The sequence below is a fragment of the Xiphophorus couchianus genome, chromosome 16 (genome assembly GCF_001444195.1).
Source record: "Xiphophorus couchianus chromosome 16, X_couchianus-1.0, whole genome shotgun sequence".
In the NCBI taxonomy this organism is placed as follows: Eukaryota; Metazoa; Chordata; class Actinopteri; order Cyprinodontiformes; family Poeciliidae; genus Xiphophorus; species Xiphophorus couchianus.
Genome location: NC_040243.1, coordinates 12,606,995 through 12,631,785, shown reverse-complemented (window position 1 = coordinate 12,631,785; position 24,791 = coordinate 12,606,995). Strand labels below are relative to the sequence as shown.

The 24,791-nt window shown below is 37.5% G+C and overlaps 2 protein-coding genes and 1 long non-coding RNA gene across 9 annotated transcripts in view; 1 reads left to right on the top strand and 2 right to left on the bottom strand.

The window, feature by feature from the left end:
• Positions 1-11,748, bottom strand: part of sun1b (Sad1 and UNC84 domain containing 1b) — a 28,049-nt gene extending 16,301 nt beyond the window's left edge. Inside the window, exons 1-2 of one of the 6 annotated variants that reach the window (XM_028042115.1) lie at positions 8,360-8,597; positions 5,668-5,765 (exon numbers count right to left, since the gene is read on the bottom strand). In XM_028042115.1, coding sequence (XP_027897916.1) covers positions 5,668-5,750 — 83 coding nt within the window. In that variant the 5' untranslated portion in view covers positions 5,751-5,765; positions 8,360-8,597. Of the gene's footprint in view, positions 1-5,667; positions 5,766-6,126; positions 6,718-7,841; positions 8,320-8,359; positions 8,598-11,606 lie in introns of those variants that run through there. The other 5 variants (XM_028042116.1, XM_028042114.1, XM_028042119.1 and 2 more) reach the window with 5 other exon arrangements.
• Positions 2,674-5,661, bottom strand: LOC114159881 (uncharacterized). Its single transcript, XR_003598676.1, has 2 exons — positions 5,085-5,661; positions 2,674-5,002 (listed from the first exon to the last, which is right to left on the bottom strand). It is a non-coding gene; the product is annotated as an uncharacterized LOC114159881 (long non-coding RNA).
• A 2,547-nt stretch (positions 11,749-14,295) lies between the features above and the next one.
• On the top strand, positions 14,296-24,213 carry ccp110 (centriolar coiled-coil protein 110). Of its 2 annotated transcripts, none has more exons than XM_028042121.1 (14): positions 14,296-14,523; positions 16,174-16,342; positions 17,358-17,486; positions 18,620-19,757; positions 19,898-20,019; positions 20,784-20,958; positions 21,067-21,176; positions 21,730-21,846; positions 21,950-22,051; positions 22,133-22,249; positions 22,387-22,460; positions 22,626-22,691; positions 22,809-22,868; positions 23,973-24,213. In XM_028042121.1, exons 2-14 carry the CDS (start codon positions 16,181-16,183, stop codon positions 24,046-24,048), a joined length of 2,448 nt encoding a protein of 815 aa, XP_027897922.1. In that variant the 5' UTR covers positions 14,296-14,523; positions 16,174-16,180; the 3' UTR covers positions 24,049-24,213. The 2 variants fall into 2 exon arrangements, with proteins under 2 accessions (XP_027897922.1, XP_027897921.1); XM_028042120.1 differs by having other exon boundaries at positions 16,135-16,342.
• The last annotated feature ends 578 nt before the right edge of the window (positions 24,214-24,791 follow it).

The window sequence follows — 24,791 nt, the reverse complement described above, 5'->3', positions numbered from 1 at the left end:
CCATATTGATAGCAAGCTTCCTATAATTTTATGTTACATAATATTATAGATTCAAATCCTCTTTCCACACTCTTCTCAGTACAATTAAACATTTTTGCCTTTCACGAACTCTTGTTTTGTCGTCATCATCATGAAATATGCCAAGCAACTATGACTTTGCTGATTGACAATATTAGTTAGTAGTTTGCAATACATCCTTATTTTAGCTAAATTCAGAGGAATTTCAGAGCAAAATACTATACATGATAATGATTTTTTTTTGGCAGAACCAAATCCATTGAGACAATGATATACAGCAGCTCATCATAACATCCCAGAAAAAACAAGCATTTAATTTGTTTTACCAAAGTTGTGGATTTCACAGCAGCTGCTATTTTAGCTGAAGGAAAAGGCTGAGGCTTTGATTTCTGTAGGATGCTTCCAAAGAGCTTGTCATAAATTTTCTTGCTTGGTATACAAATACACTTATATCCAAAAGAAACTTGAAGGATCTTAGATAATAATTTAGGCAGTCAGCTCAGTTGGTACACTCACCCCACAAACTCCGACTACCATTTGTGAGATATGCACACATTTATTTTAGCCTGGGATTATAAGAACCATGTGGGTCGTAAAGCTCCGCAACAAAACCACAGTGTGGAGTCAAAAGCTTGCCAGAAAAGTCTTAAATCTCACACACAGAAGTAAACAGAACAGTGAAAGGTTTTTTTTGGGGTAACAATTTTTAAAAGTGCAGAGTTGCTAAACAAGCAAGCAAACATGTTGCAGTTCAGGCTTCTGTAAAGGTCACACTGCATAGACTGAAACTTGTGTACAAGAAATCAAACATGACAAATGTATAACCTGGATTTTTTAATAAATTTGTGACTTTGTCACTCAGTTCAGAATGTATTATATAGATATTGCACTAGCTGTCACTTCTGTGCCAAAAGCTGAACGTTTCAGAGTGATGAGATGTTGCAATTCAGAACTGTGACACCACATGCCCCTGTTGCATTTGCTGGAATAACAAAGTTATTTTCAAACATTTGAACTAGGGAATACCCTGGGGAAGAAACCAGTATAGAGGTTTAAAAAAAAGGGAGCGGGGGGAATCTGTACCTTTCCTTTTCCAGAACTGTTATTGAGTGGAGAAAGTAGTTTTCCACAAAATGTTGTGCCCTATATTTACTAGAGGACAAGAAATGGAACGTGGGGGCAAACGGAGGGTGTTCAAATTTCTACCCAACCATCTCTGAGTAGGAAGGATTTGGCTTTGTGATTAGGATCAATCAGGCTGGGACTCATTTTCCCTCCCACTGACAGCACTTCCCTTCTGCCTGGCTATAAGAAAACGTTCTTCCCTCACCCGAACTGGAGCACAACAACCAACATCACGTTACTGCTGTTGCTATGGAGACAACAATAAACTAATCTTCAACTCGGAAAGACAGATCAGTAGATGAACCCATACCCCATCAGGAAGAAAAATGTTCTAGCACACAAATATACAAGCCACGCTTTCAGTGGCTTGTAAAAATATTCACAACGTCTAAGCATTTTCTCTCAATACAAACACAAACTCCAATGCATTTTACTGGCATTTTGTGTGGAAGCAAACTCTACAGACATTTTCACAACTAAAATCTGAAAACGGGTGTGCATTTTAAGTCATCATCCCTTAGAACAATACCCCAGTATAACACCAGTAGTTGCTTTCAGAAACAGAGAACAAACAGAATCAAAAACAGCAAAAATCTATCAACAATAATCATCAAGCAATCACAAAGCAACAAGACGACAGCCATTGTTATTAGAAAGCTTTAAGAAGTCCTATTAGCAGTTTACCAAAAGCTATGTAAAGCTCTGCTAAAATGAAATAAAAAAAAAAAACTTTCTGACCAACGTGCAAAAAACTCAATGGGTTGGAAAAACAATACTGCACAACACCCTAATCAACATGATACCACCCAAGAAACATGGCAGCTGCAACATCATGCTTCAGTTAAAGACAGAGAAAGTTGTGAGTACTGATAGGAATGAGGATGAGCTATAAATGGGGCAAATCTGAAACCTACAACATTCTTAAGACTGAGCAGTCAGTGTTACAGAAATGTGTATTATCGACCAATTACTGTTACAAAAAATATCTAGGTTAAAGGCCCCATCTCCCTTGAATCCAGCTGATGTCATTTGCTTGCCACTTGACCAGGGGTGCAAGTACTGAAGCGCGTGTGAAGCAACTGTAACGACAGGGTGCACAACAGCTGTTCAGCTGAAACTGATTAGATTCAAATGGAGCTTGATGGAGCTGCAGATCGAGCACAGTCTTCTGCATTTGACTCACAACTGGGGAAAAAAAAGATAGCTAGAAGGTTGAATTTACTATTCTTAGCCACTATATATTATCATTCACTTAAATGCAGCAGTTGATAACAATCAGCTATAAACAGTCTTTAGACAACCCAATCACTACAGTTCAAGCATGATGGTAGAAAAAGGAAGATACCATCCAGACGCCCCGGCCCCACTGACCCACTTCTACAATCATAAAATATGAAGGCTCTCTGGGTGGATTCTCAGCACACACACCTGTTTTCAGAGGAACATGGCTGCAGTCAGTCTGTTTTTCTGGAAGACGAGCAACTTGATTTTTTGTCGTAAGGCCCCATTAAAAATCAAATACCATTTCTTGCCCACAAGAATTTGATTGTGTGTTTAGAGTTTCAGTTTAAAACCAGTTGTGCTGTTTATGTTGTGATAGTGGAAGGGAATGAGAAACAAATAAAGACTGAGACGCATCAGTTTTTCTTGTGTCATTATATTGCTACCTTCACTTGCAATGGAACATTTCTAAGATGGCTTGAGTTGCATTTTACAAAACTAATTCAAAAGCGACAGAATTAAAATTTGACCAAAAACAAAGCTATAACTGTCATGAGGACAAGGGTGTTCTCTTGAGTTTTGGGGGTGACAGTTAGGTGATTAAAAAAAAGCTACTTTTAATTAAAGAAAATAAAATAAAAAAATACAACTAACAACTAAAAATGCATTGAAGCATATTCTCGTTGTTGATGTGTTTACAGACTGAAATGGTGGGAAGATAAAATTTTGATGCATTAATTTATCATGGGACACGATGCTTGGCAGGTTCTAATCACTGATTGATTGGTTGGGACATGCACAATATATCGGCATTAAAATCAGTATCACAAAACTGGCCCGATAACCAATGTTTATTTCCATCCTGTTGCCGTTTGTGTTACGGAGGGAGGAGAGGAGTGGGTTAACTGTTTGGTCATGTGACAGTGATAGTAATTAAAAACTCAAGTATTGTTGGGTTTTTAATTGAAACAGAGAAGCAATGTCAGCAGAGTTGCAATTTTTTTACCACGCTGAAAGGGAAGGAAAATGTATATGTGTAAATATCACCCACAAAGCAATATTAGCAGATATCGGACAAGATTTAAATGCAAGAGCATCCTCAATCCATCACTTATAATAATATCCTTGATTCTATATTATATTAAACTAGAACTCAAGGATTATACACATGGTGCATTTTAAAACTGCCTTCAAACTTTTTATATAGGCCATATAAACTTCAATTTACATGCTGTGAGAAGTCAGCAAATGACAAACACCTGCAAGTCTTGCTTTCTAACATCTACTTTATTGTGTTTAAATTAAATTAGGGCAAATGCCTTTTAATTCACAGTTGGGATTTTTATCAAAGACTTCTCACACTGCTGCTTATAGGTCTGTAACTGAATGTCTTTGCTGTAATAGTCTCCCAGAGGACAGAAACAGAGCATAGTCCTTTTCCTCCTACACTTAGTCTATTCAGTGCTACAAACCTTGTCACTGCTCCTTTGAGTTTTGACAACAGATGGACCAACCGTTTTTGTCACCTGACCTTGTCTGTTGCTGCACTGCTCTCTTGTACTCACTGCAGACCATGCACACCCACTCCATTCAGACATGCAACTAGATTCATTAAATCTAGAATCTAAATACTTACTGCCTTTTGAGGTCTGTTTCTCAAGTTGTCAGGAAAGGAGAAAATTGTTACCAACTGGTTCAGCAGCCAGAAGCTAAAAGAATACCACAGAATCCCCAACTAGCTCATCAAGCAGCATAAACTATTAGTCTAAACTGAGGATCAAGGCCATACCAGAAAGGCTCATTAATAGCCTTTCAGCTTAATTCAAAGGAACACGATTACTACTGGAGTTTGACAACCTTAAGCAACTATGTTGTGTTTTCTTTGTCCTTTAAACTGGAATTCTAAATTTACGTCAGTTTCATTTTAATTCTTCTCATTTCTCCTTCTTGTTTTATTGTTTCAAATAGAAGTTAATTGTTTCAGAGTTTGCTTCAATTTGGTCTAACTTGCAAAATCTTAAAACTGCATGATAAATAACCTGATATCAATATTGACAACCATCACTTTTCTTAAGGTAACATTGATTTAAAACTACAGTTAGGAAGCTGGAAGAATGTCATAAGTAGCTGACTACAGGCTCTACCTAAGTAAATAACTTGACTAACCAAGTTAGTCAAATTACTTACTCTATTAATTATACATTTTTACTCTATTAATTTTACTCTATTAAGAGTAGAAAAGCAAAAATATGTGATATAATGCCCAACAAACATGTTTAACAAAAAACAGTAATTTTAATGAAGCATAAAGACGTCCAAGTCTACGATCAAAAGGTCATTTACAAAAATGTATAAGATAACATAATTGTAACCTATATTTCAATATGCTAATATATGAAAGCAAGTCGATCATGTACATTTTTCATCTTGTATGAAAATCAATGCTATCATACAATAAGAATCTTATAGGGCCCCATGCCTAAAGCAGTATGCTAATTAGGATACAACTGCTCCAATCTTTCTTAGACTAACTTTCCTCAGACAGTACTTTCTAGCCAACAGTGCAGTAAACTTGATGAGGTCTTTGTTGAAACTCGATTTTCTTTTTACAAGACACTTGCATACTTTCCCTTGGGACCTGGCGGAGACAGGGGGCATGCCTTTAGAGTCAAGCAATCACATGTCAACTCAAGGATTGTCAGAAACAGCAGCATACACACCCGCTAATTCCTCACTCCCTGACCTACACACCCAAATGCCTTCCTGTGGTTTAACAGCTTCTGGCAAAGTAAGGTAACAGTTCTGGAGACAACGACATTCCTCCACATGCACACACTTTCCTGATAAGGTGCTGACCACGTCTAAAGCATAAGATGATAATAAAGGCGAGAAAATGAATGATGGTGGATTCAACATGCCTTATATTTCTATTTATACAACAGAAAACAAACTTGAAGATACCACTAAATGCAGCATCATAAGCATCATTTTGCAAGAGACTTTCAGATATGTTGTTTGGATTCTAATTGATTAGATTTCCATCAGATCCCAATAGATAAAAGATACCTGAGATAGAAACAAATGATGGAAAATCTTGCAAGAACTTCACTTGAAAGGTTTTAAAGCACATAAAAGCTTTTTAAAACAAAAGCAGAAGGATCTCTGAGACAACATTAATCCATTCTGAGTTAATTGCTGTGCTGCCCTGAGTAACTAAAGATACATGCTGTACTACTTTTAATGCCATAACCTGAACATTGGATGCAGCAACTAGTGAACTGCAGTGCAACACTAAGATCTCACCTGAGAGAGTACGTATAGCCGGTGTTCTCTGGAGCACACTGTGGCGGTGTGTATGTGTGCAGCTGGGAAAAGTCCATGGTCATTCTTCTTTGTTTAGACTGAAAAAGTTATTGTGCAAAGGATAGGACTCCCTTTAGTCACAGATGACATGTCAGGAGTAGAGTAACAAAGAAAAAACTACTTCTAGAATACATTTGCTGCCTTGTTCAGTCTGTCTCTTAGATGTACTTTTCTAAGTTGTAGTCATACTAATCTGAAGTTTTGGAAATGACTCGCCACTCCACAATGAAAAAAACAAAATGACATTCCCCAAATCATGTCTGGTTTGAAAACAACTAATAAGTTCTACGCCATGCAGCCCTGTCAGAAAACTCATTCCTATCCAACACCTAATGAGTACACGCGCATCCCCATTTCTCTGAAACACAAAAATGCCACTGTAAGAGAGAGTTGGCAGACCTCTTCCTGCATGCTGGCTCTGGATAATGAGCAGTATGGACACCAGTGAAGCCGTGATGAATGGCCAGCCTCTTCTGCTCTGGTACGGAGAGTGGTGGAGACAGGGCGATCCTATTTCCGTTTGTATTAAGCAGACTAACCATGAGGACAGCCAGTCCCTACAGTGGAGATTTCAGTAATGCTTGGTATTACGAAAGCCCATAAAACAGCAGAGGGTGGGGAGGATCCTGAAGCAATGGGCGGGAACCAATGGGTGGGAGGCAACGCGCCTAAGAGCTGAGCTTCTGTGAGTGAAGCCTGCTTAGTGTGAACAGGCATTACTGCTACACTGACTATTTCTCTATGAAAATTAAGCCATACATACTTTCTGCTAGCTGGTTCTGCTTTACAGAAGCTTTAGAGGACATAGCAGCAAGTGGAGTACTGATAAAGACTGCTGTTATTTTGTACATCCTTTTTTTTCCCAATCAATCATTCTCAACAGGACAGTAGAAACACTTCCTGTTTAGAGGAAATACCAGTAAATGTCAGTACATAATCATTTGGAAATTAACTGTAAACAGTGCCCTGCAAAAGCATTCATACCCAACAACGGTGTAACTAATTGTAAAGTAAAACCTAAAGCATGAATAGTTTTTACTACTTTACAAATAATTTGGCAAAATACGTCTGGAATGTATTTAGATTCCAGACGTCTGGTCTTTTAGAGATTTTTCTCCACCAGCTTTCCACAGCTGGAGATGGAAATATTTTCTAATTTTGTCTTGGAAACAGTTAAAAGTTAAGATAAACTTATAGGACAACAATAAACTTTGAACAACAATTTTCTTGGAACACAAAATTAGATTTTGTTCTAAACCTTGAGTCGTCTGTCCTAAACTAATTTATCGTTTTATGTGTTTTGAAGCAAAGAGGGACTCACCCTCAAGGAATTATCTAATTCATACTAGATAAGTATGAATCTAGTATGTCCCTAGATTCATACTAGGGTCCAACCTTTGGTTAGGTAGCTGGTCATGCCTTGGTAGGTTTGCCGTAGGACCGCATAACACATTACAAATTTCTCATTTCATCCTTAGAACAATATATTACTATATGTAATATGGATATCACAAACAATTACTCAAATACAATAAATGCTAATTGATCATTTAAATGCCATGCATCTAAACTGTCTAGCAAATAATATATCTTGTGATGCTTGTTTAATTCAGCATAAAGCATAAAACTCCTAATAAAATACAATAAAGTTTATGGTCATCATGAGACAGAAAACGGAAAGGTTCAAACGGGATAAATGATTTTTGTAAGGAATGGTAGACATACACTGACAGTTGACCATTAGGCTGTTTGGCCAAATCGAGCTTGTATCACTTTAGATGAGAAAAATTGTACAATCAATTAATAGGAAAACAAATCTCCACCAAAATCCTTACACATAATCTTAATCAAATCCACACTAAAGTCCCCAAGCTGAAAAGGAGGGATAAAGGGAAACAAATACCCAAAAGCCAAGGGGACTGATTAAATTCAGCTAGGATTAGTTAGTTTCTAGACACAGAAAGAAATTCAATGAATCAATTCCAAAGTTATCATAATTTTCTATTTTGCAAAGCAATGACTATGAGACAGGCTGAACAATAACAGTAAAAAAAGGGCACCGCTACAGTTAACAAAGACAGCTTCCCTGTAGTTATATTAATATCCTGGTTCACCTCATATCACACAGATATTTTGCTGCCTCCTTTACGCAAACCACCTGCGACGAACACTGAAAAAAAAAAAAAAAACATTAGACCACCGACCATCGAAACAATGACCCAGACCAAAACGAAATTTAAATTCAAACATGTTTACTTTCAGAATAACAGCAGGCTGTCGAGTCAAATGACATGTAAGCCTCGTAACATTCTCACGTTGCCCTGCGCTATATTTGGAGCTGGCAGTATTTAGATAACAGCGTCACTCACACTGCGCCGCTCTGTCTTTATATTTCCCAATGCAAACACGGCTAACACACTTCAATGGAAATGTGGATCCACATATATTTATATACGACACCATAAACTGAATAGATTCGTGTAGATTCGAAATAAATTAAATAAATAAACAAAGGCCGGATCCAGCGTTCGCTATCGAAACAGTTGGTAAAGGAGAGCAGCAAGGTTTATTTGAAATCGATTCAAATGCACTACAACACACAACTGTGGCAACAACAGGGTGATCAACTTGCCCGCGTCAGAATCCATGAATGTTATTCTTTAAACGCGTAATCCGAAGGAACAACGCAAGATGCGCCAAGTTCCGCCCGCATCCCGTTGCGGGGATCCTCAGAGGTTCCCAATCGCTGCGGACTAGTCGATCCGCTCCGTCACCGCAAATTTCTGACAGAAACACTCGGAAGTTTGCAGGTAGCAAGTGTCTGTTAACTGCTATGGCACAACAAGCTGACTTCCAAAATGGCTTCCCGGGCGTTAACAAAGCCAGAAGGATCGTTCCCGTGCTGATCCTCCCACTCCCAGGCCCTCCATTGTCGGGCCAGAGCGCCCAGTTTGAATCTATTGGTGGAAAGCTGCAAAGGCTCGCACAGCACTGGAGCTGCTGCTCTGTGCACGGACAGGACTCACACTGAACCCCTGGGGAGCTCAGAGTCAATGCATGACAAGTGTCACTTCCAATTAATGCCATCTATTATCAGTCACAGGACTTTGTTAGTTATTTATTACGATCAATATGCAAGTTGGCAGGTGAGTTCATATGGTCACTTCTCTAACTGTTAAGCATCAGCATTATAGAGGTGAAGCAAAACTATTAGAAACCTGTGGAAGTTATCATAGTGCAGAAATGTAACAGATAGTCACACTGTTCTAATATATATTTTATAGTTATTAGGAAACAAAATCATGAATTACACCTGTCTTCTTCTCAGAGTATTATCCTAACTATTCCAGTTCCTTAAGCTTCACTTGTGACAACAAGTGCTATTTTAAAGATGGATGTAAAGCTAAAGCATAAATTATTCATAATCTGGGCTGCTTTAGATTTAAAATAATTTCAACTCAGCCAAGTTTGTTTCCGATAGTAAATAAGGCAAGCAAAGCAAACAAACTCCAGTCCCCACCTCAAAAAACATTAAGAAAAAAAATAAATAAAATCACACAAACCTGAATTGTTTGTGTTTTTAAACAAATTTAATGTTTAAAAAAAAACAATAGATTTTCTCCACCGGAAAACAATAAGCTTCAATAAAACTGTATTACAAATTAAAAGGAATGAAGTAGAAGAACAAAGCAAAGTAACAGGAGTTTGAAGATATGGTGTGATGACACAATTTTTTTTTCTAACTAAGATGGAGTGAGGAACAGCTAGGAGCAGATATAATAGCTCTGGAATTACATTGAAGGCAGAAAACTTGTTGTACCAAAAAACAACTCAAAAGTTAGTCGAGTATGTTAAACCTGTTCCAAAACACAATCCTCTACAGTAAAAAAGTAATAACTAAGATTCCAACCAGACAGCGATGCTGTACATATCTGTTATAATGTGGGAGCAGCAGTATTTATTGTCATTTCCAAAAATGCAATCCATTGTTTCAGATGTTTATCACATGCCATTTGTCTCCAGTCATGATAAGATTCCATTCTGATATTGTCCGCTTTTTTCAACACAACAGATAAAGCATCTTTTTAAGCCTGCAGGAACTAACTAAACAAATTAACAGAAAAAACAAAAAGGACAGACATTCACTGTTAACCAGGAAACACTATTCCTCCCTTTATATTTGTCAATATAAAACCATATGTTGCAACTTGAAAATCTGTAAAATTACATAAAAAATAAACACTTTGAATTAGTTAAAATATGTGTTTTCATTTATCCACTTTTTCTTTTGGTTCATTTAACACTTTCGTTTGCAAATGTATTTTTAGATAAATGTTTTGCTTGGAGTGAGTTGGCCCATTATAGGGCTGGCACTGGGATGACGTTTCAGAAAAAAACAAATAAGTGCAAAGGGAATAGCAGGAAGCAGTGAGAATGGAACTTTGTTTAAAGCTTGCCCCCCAACGGATTAATAAAGCACCAAACAGTTTTCATGTTTGGACAATGGACTTCTTTTGAGCCGAGTGCAAAATATGTCCATGGAACATTGAAAGCTCCATTGTTCTTCTCTGCATGTTTGATTTTGACCAACCAAAGGTAACATGTACTGTGTGAAGCTTAAAAAGCTCAACCTTTATCACTGCAAAGAATGCAATATCAGCACTACAGCAAAATCCAGATCAAAATAATCCCACTCCTAAGAACCTCATTACATCTCTATTTGGCTCTGCAGCACAAGTACTTGAAATACAGCACAAATAAATAAGGACCCTAACAAATAGCCATTTCTTCTGTAAGGGATAATCTAAGCTTAGAGTTTTAAAATTACTTGTGTTTAGCAGAGTCACTAAATGGCTCAACAATTGCTGTCCTCCAAAATTAAGGTTTCGGATGTGAATGACAGCTAATCTTGTTTTGGACAGATTGAAAAAAGGTTTTCATAACTAAGGCTCCATCTGCTCGACAGCTTATTTGTTTTTTGGACTATTTCAGACACTAAAGATAGAACGCAGCTCTTCCCCAAAGAATAAACATCTGAAGTTGGACTCTTGTTTCCAATCAACATAATCAATGACACTGATAATAATAATCTGTGGGCTTCAACATTTTTAGTTGCCATTAAGACTTTTAGGGATATAAACGCAACTTTTTTGTAGGGTATTTACGCATATAGACAGATATATATCTTTCCTTTAAATATTTCTCTTTTTATTATTAGCCATTTTTAATATTTTTAATACATAATGAGGTGTATAAGACTTCTGATTCATAAAAAAATCAAATATAATTCATTCAATCGTTTCATTCAATCATTTTGAAGAAAATAAAGTGAAACAGCTGGCAGAGTATGAAAGTTGCACAAGAGAAAACGGTTTTACAGGAATTACTGGAGTTCAACCTGAGAAACTGAAGAGCTAATATTAGCATGAAGGTAAATAACGAAAGACTGGTCGTTCTGGAACCAGTTTGTCTTTTGCCAGCACATTGTCTCATTAACATAATACTGTTGCTTAGCAAACAGTATTCGTTATTAGTATTAGTTCAAATACTAATATGGGTTTGTCACCAAACAAAACAACGATACAACTGGGCTAACAGAAAAGTGAAGAACTGCAACTTTAGCTTCAACTATTCATGGCAGCTCAGAATGAAACGTGAGTAATTAGTTAAAAAGAGTAATAGAAATGTAAAAAAAAAAAACCTCCAATGTTGGCTTCAATTACTCATAACAGCTCAGAATAAAACGAGAGTACAGTTTAAAAAGTAACAGAAATTTGAAGAACAGCAATGTTAGCTTAAACCATTCATAACACCTAATAAAACACGAGCAATCAGTTTAAAAAAAAGTAACTAAAAACACAAATAAATAGACTACTCACTGCGTTAACTCTGCCTGTGGGTATTTTTAGGTTGTATGTGAGCTATATCCTAAGCTCGCTCGTAGACATTGTGTCTTCCATTAAAAACATTTTTGGTCTAACGTTCGCTTTTCCCGCACACATGGTCATACTTTACGTTCGGACACGTACGTCACGCTGTCAGTCCATATATGGTAAAAATGCCCAAATATGTTAAACAATCTAACGCCTCAAAAAAATACAGTGACGACGCTCTCAACGTACAACAGTGCCACCTAGTGACCACTCTTGAAAACAGCAAGAGACTTTTTTTTCTGATTAAACAGTTTCAGAAGTTTCAGAAATTATGTTATTATTATTATTATTATACTAATATTATGCTACTAATAAAGATTTCTAAACATTTATTGATAATTAAAATAAACTATTTTGTCAAGTATGATGCTTTAAGGAAGTTTTTTTATTAAGTAAAAGGCAAAAATTTAAAATATAAATTTCATTGATAGCTTGAGTTTAGGTTTAAATGTAGAAGTGCTAATTGCTGGTAAAAGGATTCCTTCACAGAACCTCATCTGGTGTTCCATTCAGCACCTACTCAAACCCTGGGGTGTTTTTCAAGCATCCAGACAAAACCTGAAAAACTGGACAGTACAGTTGGCATTTGTCAGTGGTTGTGACGTGAACTCATTGTTGCTGAGATCACGTGACCAGACTGTATAAAAGGTAAAAAGCTTGATCTCAGAGTTGACTTCTGTTTTTATGCTTTTAGCTGGCACATAATGTACTCATCAAAGACCGTGACAACAATATTTTTTTTTATGTGTATGGGATACTATCTTCCTGTGCAGCCTCATGCCACAGATCGCTGTAAGTAAAAAAAAAAAAAAAACATTTACTGTTTTTAGCTTTGAAAGAATTTGTTGTTTGCATGTCTTGGTGTAAGCTTAATTGAATCTCCAGTCTGTTTGTTTGTTTTTCTTATTTATCAGACTCTTACTGCGAAAGCTGCCTAACAGCAGTACGAGGTATGCAGGACTAAACTTGCCTCACAACTTGTAAATGATTTATTTATTATATCTGGGAGGCACATGTTTGTGGTAAGACTTTTTTTATTTTCTTTAAGGCGTGGGAAGCAAATAATTTATGCTCAATGCTTTCCAGAGATTGAGAAAGGAATAAAAGAAGCCCCAGCTGGGAGCAGACACACGATGATAGACAAGCTCCTCAGTTGGCACCTGTGTGAGAAACTTCTGACTTCCAACCATGAGCATGTCTCCAAAGACACAATGAAATCAGCCTGCATGCACTTGTTGGGTAAAACTGTCACAGAAAAGAAAAAAAAATCACAATATTAATGTGTGTTTCACGGGCTATTTTATTACTTATTTTTTATTCTTAGATTCTCACCGTAACCAGTTCCGGGCTGCTTTAGTGAAGGAAGAGCCAAAGAACTTGGACATAGTGCTGTGTTATGAGCTGTCCCATGCATGTGTTGGGGTCAAGCGCCGGACCTTTCAAGTAAGATTTTGAATTATTATTCAGACTCTATTGCTTTGTTCTGTCATTATTTGTTTTCATTGTTTTGTCTTTGTGACCGGATTCCAAAGCCACTTTTACAGATGATGAAATTGCTGCTATGCTTCGAGACAACCAGGAAAATGTGCGCATTTCTCAGCCAATATATGCAGCTTCTCCAGAACAGAAATGAGTTGTGAAGCTGAAACATAATTTTGTTTTTACTGTGAATTGTATTTAGCATTTTTGGGGTGTCAATATAAGAAAGAAGTCACATAAAATACAAGTAGTTATGTTCAGATGAGTATTTTGTTGCATTTTGTTTGTCCATTAGTGAATGTCTTTGTACCATGTTACACATTAGGGAAATAGGTTCTCTTGTATCATGCAAAATAACAAGAAGAACATCTAAAATATTTAGGAGGAGACTATGAAAATATTCTTTTCACCTTTCTGATGGGTCAAAGAAAACTTTTTTTCTCTTGCTTTCATAAAAAATTAATTGTGCATCCAATGCTTTTAGTTGTGAAATACTAGACATTTTGCATGACTTGCAAAATGTTGAATTATTTATTTTTTAAAAACACAACACTGTTTTTCAATAGCACAAAAAAGCACTGCAGACCTTACAGCACCCTCCACACTTATGGGCACCTAATGTGTATAAATAAAACATTTAGAGAGATTGAAATTGTTCTTATGCTTTGTACAAAATTCCTGAGGCTATAATTTTCTAAATTAGTTTAATAAATACAATATGTTTACTTTTAAGTTGTATACAATTTCTGATTTCTTTGGGATGAAAATATGACACGACATGGGCAAATTTCGCTTATTCTCACTTTTTACAACAGTGGTGACAAGAGAACAAGCATTTAAGCAAAGAGAAAATCAATGAAAAAAAGAGAACACCCACAGAGCCTCTCAAAAATGAACACGTCTTATAAAATGTCAAGTTCTTGTGATTTAGAAAGGTGACCGTTATGAATCATCTAAAAAAAAAACATTCGGCAAATAATGTGATATTTATTTTTAATTAAATGAAAAATGATTAAATCTGTTCAAGATGTTCATTCTCCCTTAAGGTTTTACTACTTTCTGCTATATTAAAACAGAAGCTTTATGACGTACATGTATGGTGTGTATTAACATGATAAGAAATATGCTTAGCAACGACTAAACGAGGAAACGCTGAAACTGTTCGGCGCGTGCTCCCGTTGCTAGGAGGCGCTGTTGGAGCCCGGAAGGGTTAGAGACGATCATGACCGTAATGATGGTCAAACCGTGATTAGGAGCACAGACTCTAAACCATGCTGCTAAAACCTCCCATATTTAGCATCTCCGCGAGATTATTCTGCATGTAAGACTGCCCGTCGGGGCAAAACAACAGAAGATAGTCGACTGTTTCCCGTCTAAACTGCAGGTATGGTTACTCGCTGTTAATCGGCTGTCATTCTATGTGGCACATCTGGATTAAAAGATCTCTAACGCCTCAGAAGGCATCGGTGGTGATGTTTGAATTATAGTGAAGAAATTCGGTTAAGCACGCTCTAAAATAGCGCGGGACAAAAAGGAAACCATCCCCGCCCATGCTGTGCTGTGATGGGCTGCGTGAATCTGTGTGGTAGTCAGAGGTTGCAGCTTTATAAAAACATTGTCTTTAATTTAAACGGAATACCTACGAAGGTATTATTACGATTATGTTCCATGGAAAAAAAAAAAAATCTTTGTGCCAATTGTCTTACGCCGTGAATCTGCATGGACTACTCTGTTCTCACAATTGCTGACAGATATTCCAGAAATACACTGTATTGATTTGACAAACAATCCCATCTGCATTTTTCACAAGCACCGGAAAAGGAAACGAGTCATCAGCTAAGTCCTTCAGAAAAGAATGGCAGGAATGTGATGAGACAACATGAGGGCAAACAGGGCTTCATTGTTATAGGGGACTTCTACTCTCCTGATTACATATGGTCATATAGTGCCTTTAAAAATGCTGACTCCCCTTTTCACAAAAATTTATATATTTATTGGAGATTTTATCTGATAGACCAGCACAAAGTGGTGATTAACTGAAACGTGGAGTGGGAGAGGATACCTGGTCTTCATATGGTTTTGCAAATAAAAATGGGAAAATTCTGATGTGTGTTTATGTTGGTTTTGACTGGCCCATTGCCATCCATGAATATGCTTTGATCTAAATCATTTCAGTATTGAATTGGTTGTACCTTTATCTTTGTTGTGTCATTGTAGAACAGCTCTGTTTTTACCTCCATCTGTCTTCCCAACAACTCTGACTAGCTTTCCTGTGCCTCGTAAAGGAAATCATCTCTACAGCATGATGCTGCCACCACCGTGTTAGACTGTTAAGATAGTGTGTTCAGTGTGATGTGCAGATCTCCACCACACCTAGTGTTTGGCATGCTGGAGATAATGATTCAGTCTCATTTGACCAAAGTATCTTCTTGTTTATTGTGTTAATATGACTTGTGAGAATGTGGAAATTGATTTCTTTAACAAAGGCATGTTTTGTTGCTTGCACAACTAGTAGATCAGGTGGAAAAATCTGTTGTTGAATTTTTCTACCTGGGCTGTGGATCTCTGGAGCTCTTACAGAGTTACTTTGGCCTTATTGGATGCTTCTTTAATAAAAGCTTCTTCTTCTGTAAATTTAGTTTTAAGTGGGTCTGCAGTACGTTTATGCTTGTTTTAAAATATAATCCTGCCTTAAACCTCTCAAAAACCCTGTCCCTGGCCTGTCTAATGGCTTTCTTGGTCTCCATGACACTAAATACAAAAGGAGATTTTTATTTGTCCAAAACCTCGGAAACTATATATCGTCTTCTTCCTCTTTCCAGTTACACACTACTTCATGCTGGCCTATTGCATAAGATCCAAGCAGAATATGCTGACTTTTGAAGTTGTGTGTGTGGCAAATATGTGAAAATAATACTTTATAGTCAAACTAAGTATACAAGGGTTCACAAACTTTTTTGTAATTCCAAGTCTTTATTTGATTTGATTTAAACAGCTGGGTGACAAGGCTACATGGTGTGTGTTTCCTGCCCAGAGAGTGGATGTGTGGTCGTCCAGGGATGGAGAACTATGAGGAGTTCTGTATGCGGAGTTTGGCCATGCTGCAGGAGGGGAAACTCAAGAAGAAGACATGTGAGCCACTTTGTTCCCTGAAAACATGCTCTGTCATCCGCTTTCATGGGAGACCTATACTTTTGCCTTTGGTAAGCAAGCCTGAGTTGTAAAATAATGATCTTTTTTATTAGTCCAAAACAGAACCCATATCTAATAATTCGATATGTAACCAATGTTTGCAAGTTCCAGTTCCAATGAGAAGTTTATTTTATGCTTTATATACATGAATATCATATTTATTTGTGGCTTTTATTAATTTGTTTGCTTGTTTTCAGGGTGGAATGATCAACACAACTTCAATAAATTTTATAAAATAAAGAATCTTTTCTATTTCATTTCAAATTTTTATAGAATAGAATAGAAACATCTTTTTTTAACTCGGTGGGGAAATTCAAGTGTAACAGCAGCTAAGAGACAGTCAAAATGGAAGCATGCATCTTCACACAAAGATAAGAACAAAAAACAAGACATTTTATCACAAGGGCAAAATAACAAAAAAAAGAAACCTGTCAAGTGATTAAGAATAGATTAAATGCTCCTCCTTGCTCTTGCTATTGTTGCAAATATGTATCTTATTGAGAAATGTAATACAGTAAGGTGTATAAAAATATACTGAAGCATTTCTTTGTAAGACCTTGAGAATCTAATGTTTCTGTAAAACATGGTAATCCATCACTTCAAAGCCTATTTTGGCTCATCGTTTGGCTTCCCTTAACAGAGAAAGCATGAGTCCAGTTTGTAGCTTTAAAAACAACATTCCATTTAAGGCATTCCACTATTTGAACCTGTGATTTTCTTGCTAAAAGAAGTCAGGAGTTCTCACGTATGAAGAGTCTAATTACATCAGCAGTTGGCACAGAAAATAGAGAAAAGGTAATCGATGAGGAGCTGAATCAGGGCTGATTGAAAAACCCATTTGTTCCTCACTGCTGACAAAAAGTGTTTAGGAATCATCCCATTTCAGAAACTCTTCCACTGGATCTCAAAGAGAGAATCTTAAGATTTTTTACTCCAAAGACGTTAAAAAAACCCCCACATTTTGGTAAAAACTTTAGCTGTGAATCACCTTAACAGAAGATAAAAAAACTGAACTTTTTCTTTCAGCTGCTTGCAGAGCAGCACACAGATATATGTGGCTACAGACAGAGGGCGATCCAGTTGGAGCAGAACAGAGAGAACCTGCAGAGAAACAAGCTTATGGCCCGAGTTCAAGTCATTCTGGACCAAGTACAGGTCAGTTTATAATGCATTTTCCTGGACACATAACTACAAGTTGATATGAAGGAAATGTTGCACTGACAAAATAAAGTTTCCAATGAAAGCAAATTAGTCAAACACAATCTGAAGATTAAAGTCATAAATGCTTATGACAGCGAGAAAAGAAAAAGAGGAATGTTTTCTTCCATATAAAGATTTTATATTCATGCCTCAAGTGTAAAAATAGGTGCATCTGTGCCAGGATGTGGCACAAAAACTAAATTACACATTGCCCTAAAATCTCTGGTGACATTTGCAGAGTTAAATACAGAGTGTCTGATTTAAAATATGCTCCAGAGAGCTGAGATATTTTTATCTGATTAAAGTCGTGTTTTGTCAACTCATTTTGTAAGGAAATGTTGCGCTCTTGCTTATCTGACAAACTGGGACAGACATATAACATGGGGGATGACTGACAGATTATTCAAAAATGGGTGGAGTGATGATACACTTTGGATGCATTTAAAGAAACAAGGAATATGAATTAGAAAAAACTCCATAATAAATTTATTAACATTTTATTTTGTTTGATTATTCTAGCCTAAAAAATGAATAGTACAGCCAGACCAATAAAGACTCAAAGTTGAAGACATTCAAGCCTGTTCTGAGTACATTTAAACCTTTAACAAGTTAAATGCAATAATAGTTGCATTCACTTTATTTCTGAAGCCGAAGGTTGGAGCCGGACTTGACTGCACACCCGTATTCTGTGGAACTTATTTCAATGTCAGAAAAAAGTGGGATTCATCATTTGTTTTGGTGCTAACTACTGTTAGCAGTGCAAGTTCACAAAATATTGTTCACAAATAGAGATTGTACAGCTTTATGTGCCACTGGTTTATTCAGAAACAAACTATCAGAAGTGCAAATAGTTTCAATCAGCAGTTTTCATAACATTCTTTATCTGTGTACCCAAAACTCCGGGCTGCTTGATAATTTCTGACTTTCCCCATCTGGATCCTCTTTTCTTGTAATTCAAATGAGAACCTCAAACAGCAGGTATTTTGTACAAGGTGAATAGCACCATAATAGCTTAGTGCTTAAAGGAATGTTTGTATATAGTATTTCCTCTACTTGAAAAGTTTTTTGTCTGTGTATCTTCTCTTCAGGTGCAAGACGTGCCACATGAGAAAAACATAAAGCCCCCAGTTTGTAAATCTGCGACTGTCAGTGGCTACACTTTGGTCACTGACTCACCTGGGCTTCCCAAAGTTCCTGAATTTAGGTCAAACGTAGTAGAGCCACCTTCTCATTCTAGCTCTGAGACTCCCATTGTTAATGGATATAAAGAAGAGAAGGCGTTAAAGGTTGAGAATGAAGAGGAAGAGGATGATGATGAGGACATAAGCTTGGACAGCCTCCTTAAGAGATCAAGGGAGTACGTGCAACGGGAGCAGAATCAGCAGAGATCATCAGAGATGGTTGACCCGATCAGCAAGGCTCCCCCAGCAGAGAGTGTTTCTCTCAAACAGCAGCAGAGGTGTAGCCCCATCAGGGACTTAGGTGTTGAGTTTGGATTCAGTCTGCACCACAGCCCAGTTGGCCTATCGCCAATGCAGCAGCAGCCTCTGTATGACCCCAGCCCCCAAAAGTCTGTCCCCCTCTCACCTGTCAAACCAGAGCGATATGCTCACCTCCCTAGTCCGGAGTCCAGCGTTAGCCCCCGTCCTTGTAGGCGCAAACCACGGCCAGTTTCTACAGGGAACATCCACATTTCGTTTCCTATTGGTCCTGCAGACCTAATTGCTCGAAGCCCAGGCAGGTTAGAGGATTGCGCTGGACGGGTGGACTGGTCAGAGACTCTCTCGGCTGGTTCCATCTGCAACTGGGGCGTAGAGGGGAGGGATAGCGACCGTCGGTCCAGTCACTGTGGTACCAGTCCAGTGCAAGACAACAACAGCCCTGTGAGTTCCTCTGTACCCAGCGTCATGACACACCACGATCATCTGTCTTTAGGATTTCGCCGGCGCTGCCACACACTGGACAGCCAGCTAAACACCTTCCAGTCTGGAGCTGAGCAGGTTGACCGGAGCCAGGAAAGGCTCCCTCGCTTCATGGCAGGTGTTACATGGCTTGCTCCAAGTAGACGCACCCCTGCTGCCCCTTTAAACCAATCATACAAGGTAGAAAGCCCTTCTCCGTGTCTGCTGAGGCCCCGTGGGAGTCCAGATGAGTCCCCGGTGCCGAACAACAGCAAGAAAACACCAGTTGTCCTGAGAAATACTACTGAGTTACAAGTCATGTCAGGTGAGTTTATTTATTGAATATTTTGTTTCTGAATTGTCTTATCTTACTCGGGTATTGCCTTTCCTCTAAGTGCAATTCTTCCTTTTATTTTAAAGTGAAGTTATAGGATTTTGCTTGTATTTATGTTTGGAAACACACAGAGGAGACGCAATGGCGAGCCCAGGCTCTGGAAGATATGCAAAGGCGTTTAGAGAAGGAACATGCCCTGCAGATGTCCATCCTTCTAGCTGAGCAGGAAAAGGAGCAACAGCGCCTCCATCTGGTGAGAACAAAGTGTCACAGAAGTACTTCTAGTAATGCAGTGATCTTTTTATCTTTTATACAGCACAATATGTCTCTCAAGATGCAGAGGCTAAATAAACTAGACTCTGATAGAAAAGTTATTTTATTTCAATAATTTAATTTGAAACATATTTTTCTTAATTTCAGACACCATGGTTTACTTCTAGTAGGAAACAAAAAGTATCTTTCTCTAAACCTTGCAACATTACTTAATGCTTAAAAGAAATAACTTTTAATGAAGAAATTTAATTTTATACCACATTTACTTATGGGTGATGTGAGAGTTGTACAGCAGACACTCATTGACACCATCAACAAAACATCATGGGAAAGAAGCCCATAATGTTTGTGTTAAATCCTGTATTCAAGCATATTAATGAATGGTTAAGTGTGTGGTTCGCATGGACTGCATCTGATTTCTGGACGGGGGAGCCAAAAATAAGCCAAAACCATTAGAATTAATTAGAATTAACAGAAAAATACATTTGAAATATGTCACTCTGTGAGTAATGAATATATAATGTATGAGTTTCACTTTTCACTATTACTGAATCTATACAAACATATTTAATTAATTGAGATTCGACTATTTGAGATAGCTATAAAAAGTTTCATTTTGTCAGAACACAAAGGAAACTAGTTCAGACTGTATTTTTAAGTCACAACCTGTGCATGTAGAGTTCACTGTCTTGTCTGTGTGTCTTATTCAATGTAGAAAGCTTTCATTTTATCTCTGATGTTCAGGAGCTTGAGGAGACAGAGAGAAGACTGAAGAAGCACGAGTGTGAGAGGCCAAGAAGTGGGGACACATTTGACTGGAGCCATAGGCCTGTGAGTGGCAGCTGTCCCATTATGAGCCCCTCCTGTCCTGGACTGAGCCCCATTCACACATCCGAGCGACTGTCTGGGCACACGTTAGGTACCAGTTCATTCATTGGTGTCTTGTTATTTTAAAACATTCTGCTGCAGATAATAGTTTTAAGCTATATTTCTTTTCTTAAAAGTACATTATTTGATGTTCTTCCAGGTTTTCCCAGTGCGGTTCCTACTAGTGTGATGACTCCCCCTGTCCAGCCTGCTGCTTATCTGTGGGGCTCTTCACGGACAGCAAACAAATCCCGAGCGAGGCTAAGTCTGGTCAGCATAAACATGCTTCCTCCACACTGAATGAGTGCAACCTAGTATTTCAAGATGATGACATGGACATGTTACACTCTATAAGTTCAGTCACTCCCAGTTATATTTGCTTAAACAAACTAGATAAAAATCTAGAAAATGGAAAATTATGTGATTTTTAAATTAAAATATTGTAGGAACCCTGACCCCTGTTTTATCTTTGATCCATTTGTATCAGTTAACTCAAAATTATCAGGTTGGGTTCAAAATTGATGAAGCCACAACTGTCTGAAGTGACTTTCACTGGTGCATAAACAAAAATAACTTCTCTTTAAATTTAAACTCTTTAAAATTTCCATTGCTGTTTATGCACTATTTGTATCTCCACATATGCAATTCAGTTAATTTTACAGATCAGTCACATCTTTGGCATTGAGAACATAGCTGGTTTTGTCCACTGTCTATGTTCTGTTTGATATTTTTGGTCTAATTTGATTTGAAAACAGCATGTTTTTAGTGGAACTTGTCCATCTTTATGATTCACCCTCTCTGTGTGAACTCGTTTGGTTTGCAGGTTCTAACAGCAGAGCATCAGAAGGCTTTTGGTCAAATTGGTGCCATGATTCGTGGCTTCCTCATACGCAGGCTGCTCAAAACAGAGAAGCTGAAACACCTGTGCCAAACCGTTGTGGTAAGATCACATCCAGACAAAAAGCACTTCACAAATAAAAACATTAAAACTATTTGGAATATTAACTAGGCAAAAAAAATACTTTTTTAAATCTCTTCCTTAGGATACGCAAGAATTCATTCAATCATTTGAAACTGAAGCTGCACAGAAGAAAGGACCCTACACAGCACAAGATCTCTCCCTGCAGGAGAGAGTCAGAGCCCAGGTGTGGCTATGATATTACTGTTTGCAGCCAGCAGAGGTCCCCCTTGCCTTTTGTGTTTATATTGGCACATTTGTCCTTCAGCTACGTGCAGCCCAGTATGACATCCATGAGATCTTCTTTGAAATACCTTTGAGGGACCGACTGGCCCTTCTGCAGCAGGACAGGGAGCTGCGTGCAGAGAGGAAGCTTCGAGATCTGGTAATCTGAAAATACTGGCCAAGTATCACATAGAAAAATAAAGCAGAGGAAGATATTATTTAGGGAGAAAATTTTCTGATTTCGCTCTAGCGCCGCATTTTATTACATTTCATTCTAAATCTGCATCTCCCCTGCAGGAGAAAGCCAAGACCCCCAAAGAGAGAGTGTCTCTCTCTGCTGCTACACAGAGGTCTCTGGACAGGAAGAAGAAGTAAGGAAAAACACATTTATTTATTCCTTACGGATAAATGTAAAGCTACTTACATTCATCAGTAGAGTATCTCTTGGGATTTTCCTCCCCAAATTCCTTACTGATATCAGGAGGATTTCAGATGATTAACTCTGTTTTTGTTCTTTACGTTTGGTCATTGTTCAGGGTCAGTGAATCGCCAGCAGCGGCCAGGAAGGCGCAGCATAAGCCAAAAAGCCCAACCACCAACAGGTTACTGATATTTATTTCCTTTTACACTTTCTTGGACATCATGTTCTCAGTGTTTGTGCAGTTTATCCTTAATCTTTTTCAGATTTTCTTGAAATTTCTGTTTTGCTTGTTTTCCAGAGTTCAGAAGCCAAGTCAGGGCCAGACCTCCTCTACTACAGGCCAGCTGAACCGCCAGGGGTGACTTTTCTACCTTTTATGTTTTCTTGTTTTAGACCTGTAAAGTGCTTTAATCACATAAACAAATGTTTAATTTTTATTTACTTTTTTCAATTATGAATTTATTGATTGATTAGTTTATTGCTGTTACTGAGATTAGTTTAATCCATTCAAACTTGACTCAGCATATCACTTTTAACCTAAATCAGAGTTCTTGATGTATTTAATTGTTAGTTTAGGTACTTATTTTTGTTTACATGTCTTTTCTGAGGCCGTTCTTAAGGTTTGTCCAGTATTACTCCAGAAATGTACTTATAGTTAGAGACTTCCAAGAGTCTTTGTATCCATTGAACCTTTCCTGATTTTTCAACATTGCAATCACAAACTGTAATATATATAATTGGAATTTTATGTGATAAAATATCAGATGAAGTCACGTGACATGTGATATTTTATCACCTAAGTCAGGGGTGTCAAACTCCAGTCCTCAAAGGCTGGTGTCCTGCAACTTTTAGATGTGCCTCTGCTGCACCACACCTGAATAGAATAATTAGGTCATTAGCAGGACTCTGGAGAACTTATCTACACAAAGAGGAGGTAATTAAGCCATTTCATTCCAGTGTTTTGTACCTGTGGCACATCTAAAAACTGCAGGACAGCGGACCTCGAGGACTGGAGTTTGACTCCTGTGACCTAGGTGATACCACCAAAGTCCTATATACGTACTATATACTGGTAATTGTGAAGTGGAAGGAACAAGATACATGACTTTTGAAATGTTGTATTAATAAATCCCGCAAAAACGTGGCACACAGTTGTGTTCACCCAGCTTGTGGATCCACATTTCTCTGCGATTACAACTGCAACTTTTAAGGAATATGTCACATCTGAAATGTTAACCAATAATATATTTGATGGAGAGTATCTATGAACAGCAATGTTCAAGTCTGGCTGAATGTTTAGAGTTCTCCTTTTCTCTGTGTGCTCAAAGGACTAGATTGGACCTTGACTTGTAAATAAGTTACAAAAATAGAAATCTTTTTAAGTGAGCATTTTGATATAGTAAAATGCTCACTATAGTAGATGCCTTTACTATAAGGACTGACGATGTCCGTTTGTCCCCAGGAGCTGGTACAGAAAGACTCCAGAAGAGAGAGTGAGGCGCTTGGACACCATGAAGAAGCAGCACTCTTTGGGTTAACAAACACATTAATGCCTGATGATCTGCTAACTTGAATTTTTAAGATATTTTATGAGATATCCTGTACAAGTGAAGCCACTACTGTCAGCGCTGCTAAATTCCACTCCCATCTGTGTTCACCATCTCACTGTAATGCCCACTTGTAATACAATCTTATTGTTCAAATTTGTTGTTAATTGCTGAAGCTGTGTCTTTTTTTCCAACAAATGATTGTATAACAAGAATGTAATGTATGTTGAGGAATTTCATAAGCAGGCTAGTATTTAAGATAGAGAAAGGCAGCTGCTCAATGGCTAGAAGTTAGTCAGAGCCAAAACACAATAAGTTAGAAATCTATCTGTGCCTGAGAACTACACCTTGCTGCCAGCATGTTTATTGTCTATTATCTCCTGTGATCATAAACACTAAGTGCTCGTGGTGGTAAGATTTTTTTTCTACAAATATCAGTTTCATGATAAAATACTTATCTTAAAAGTTATAGTACACAGAGCCTTGCAAATTCATTCATACCTTAACTTTACCAGTATTTACCTTATAGTAAATACTGTGTATTCCCATACACAGTAAATTTACTATAAGTAAATACACAGTATTTATCTTATAGTAAATACTATAAGGTATTTACTTATAAGTAAATACACAGTATTTACCTTATAGTAAATACTATAAGGTATTTACTTATAGTATATAGTATAAATAATTATAGTATAATTATTTATACTATAATTATAAATAATTATAGT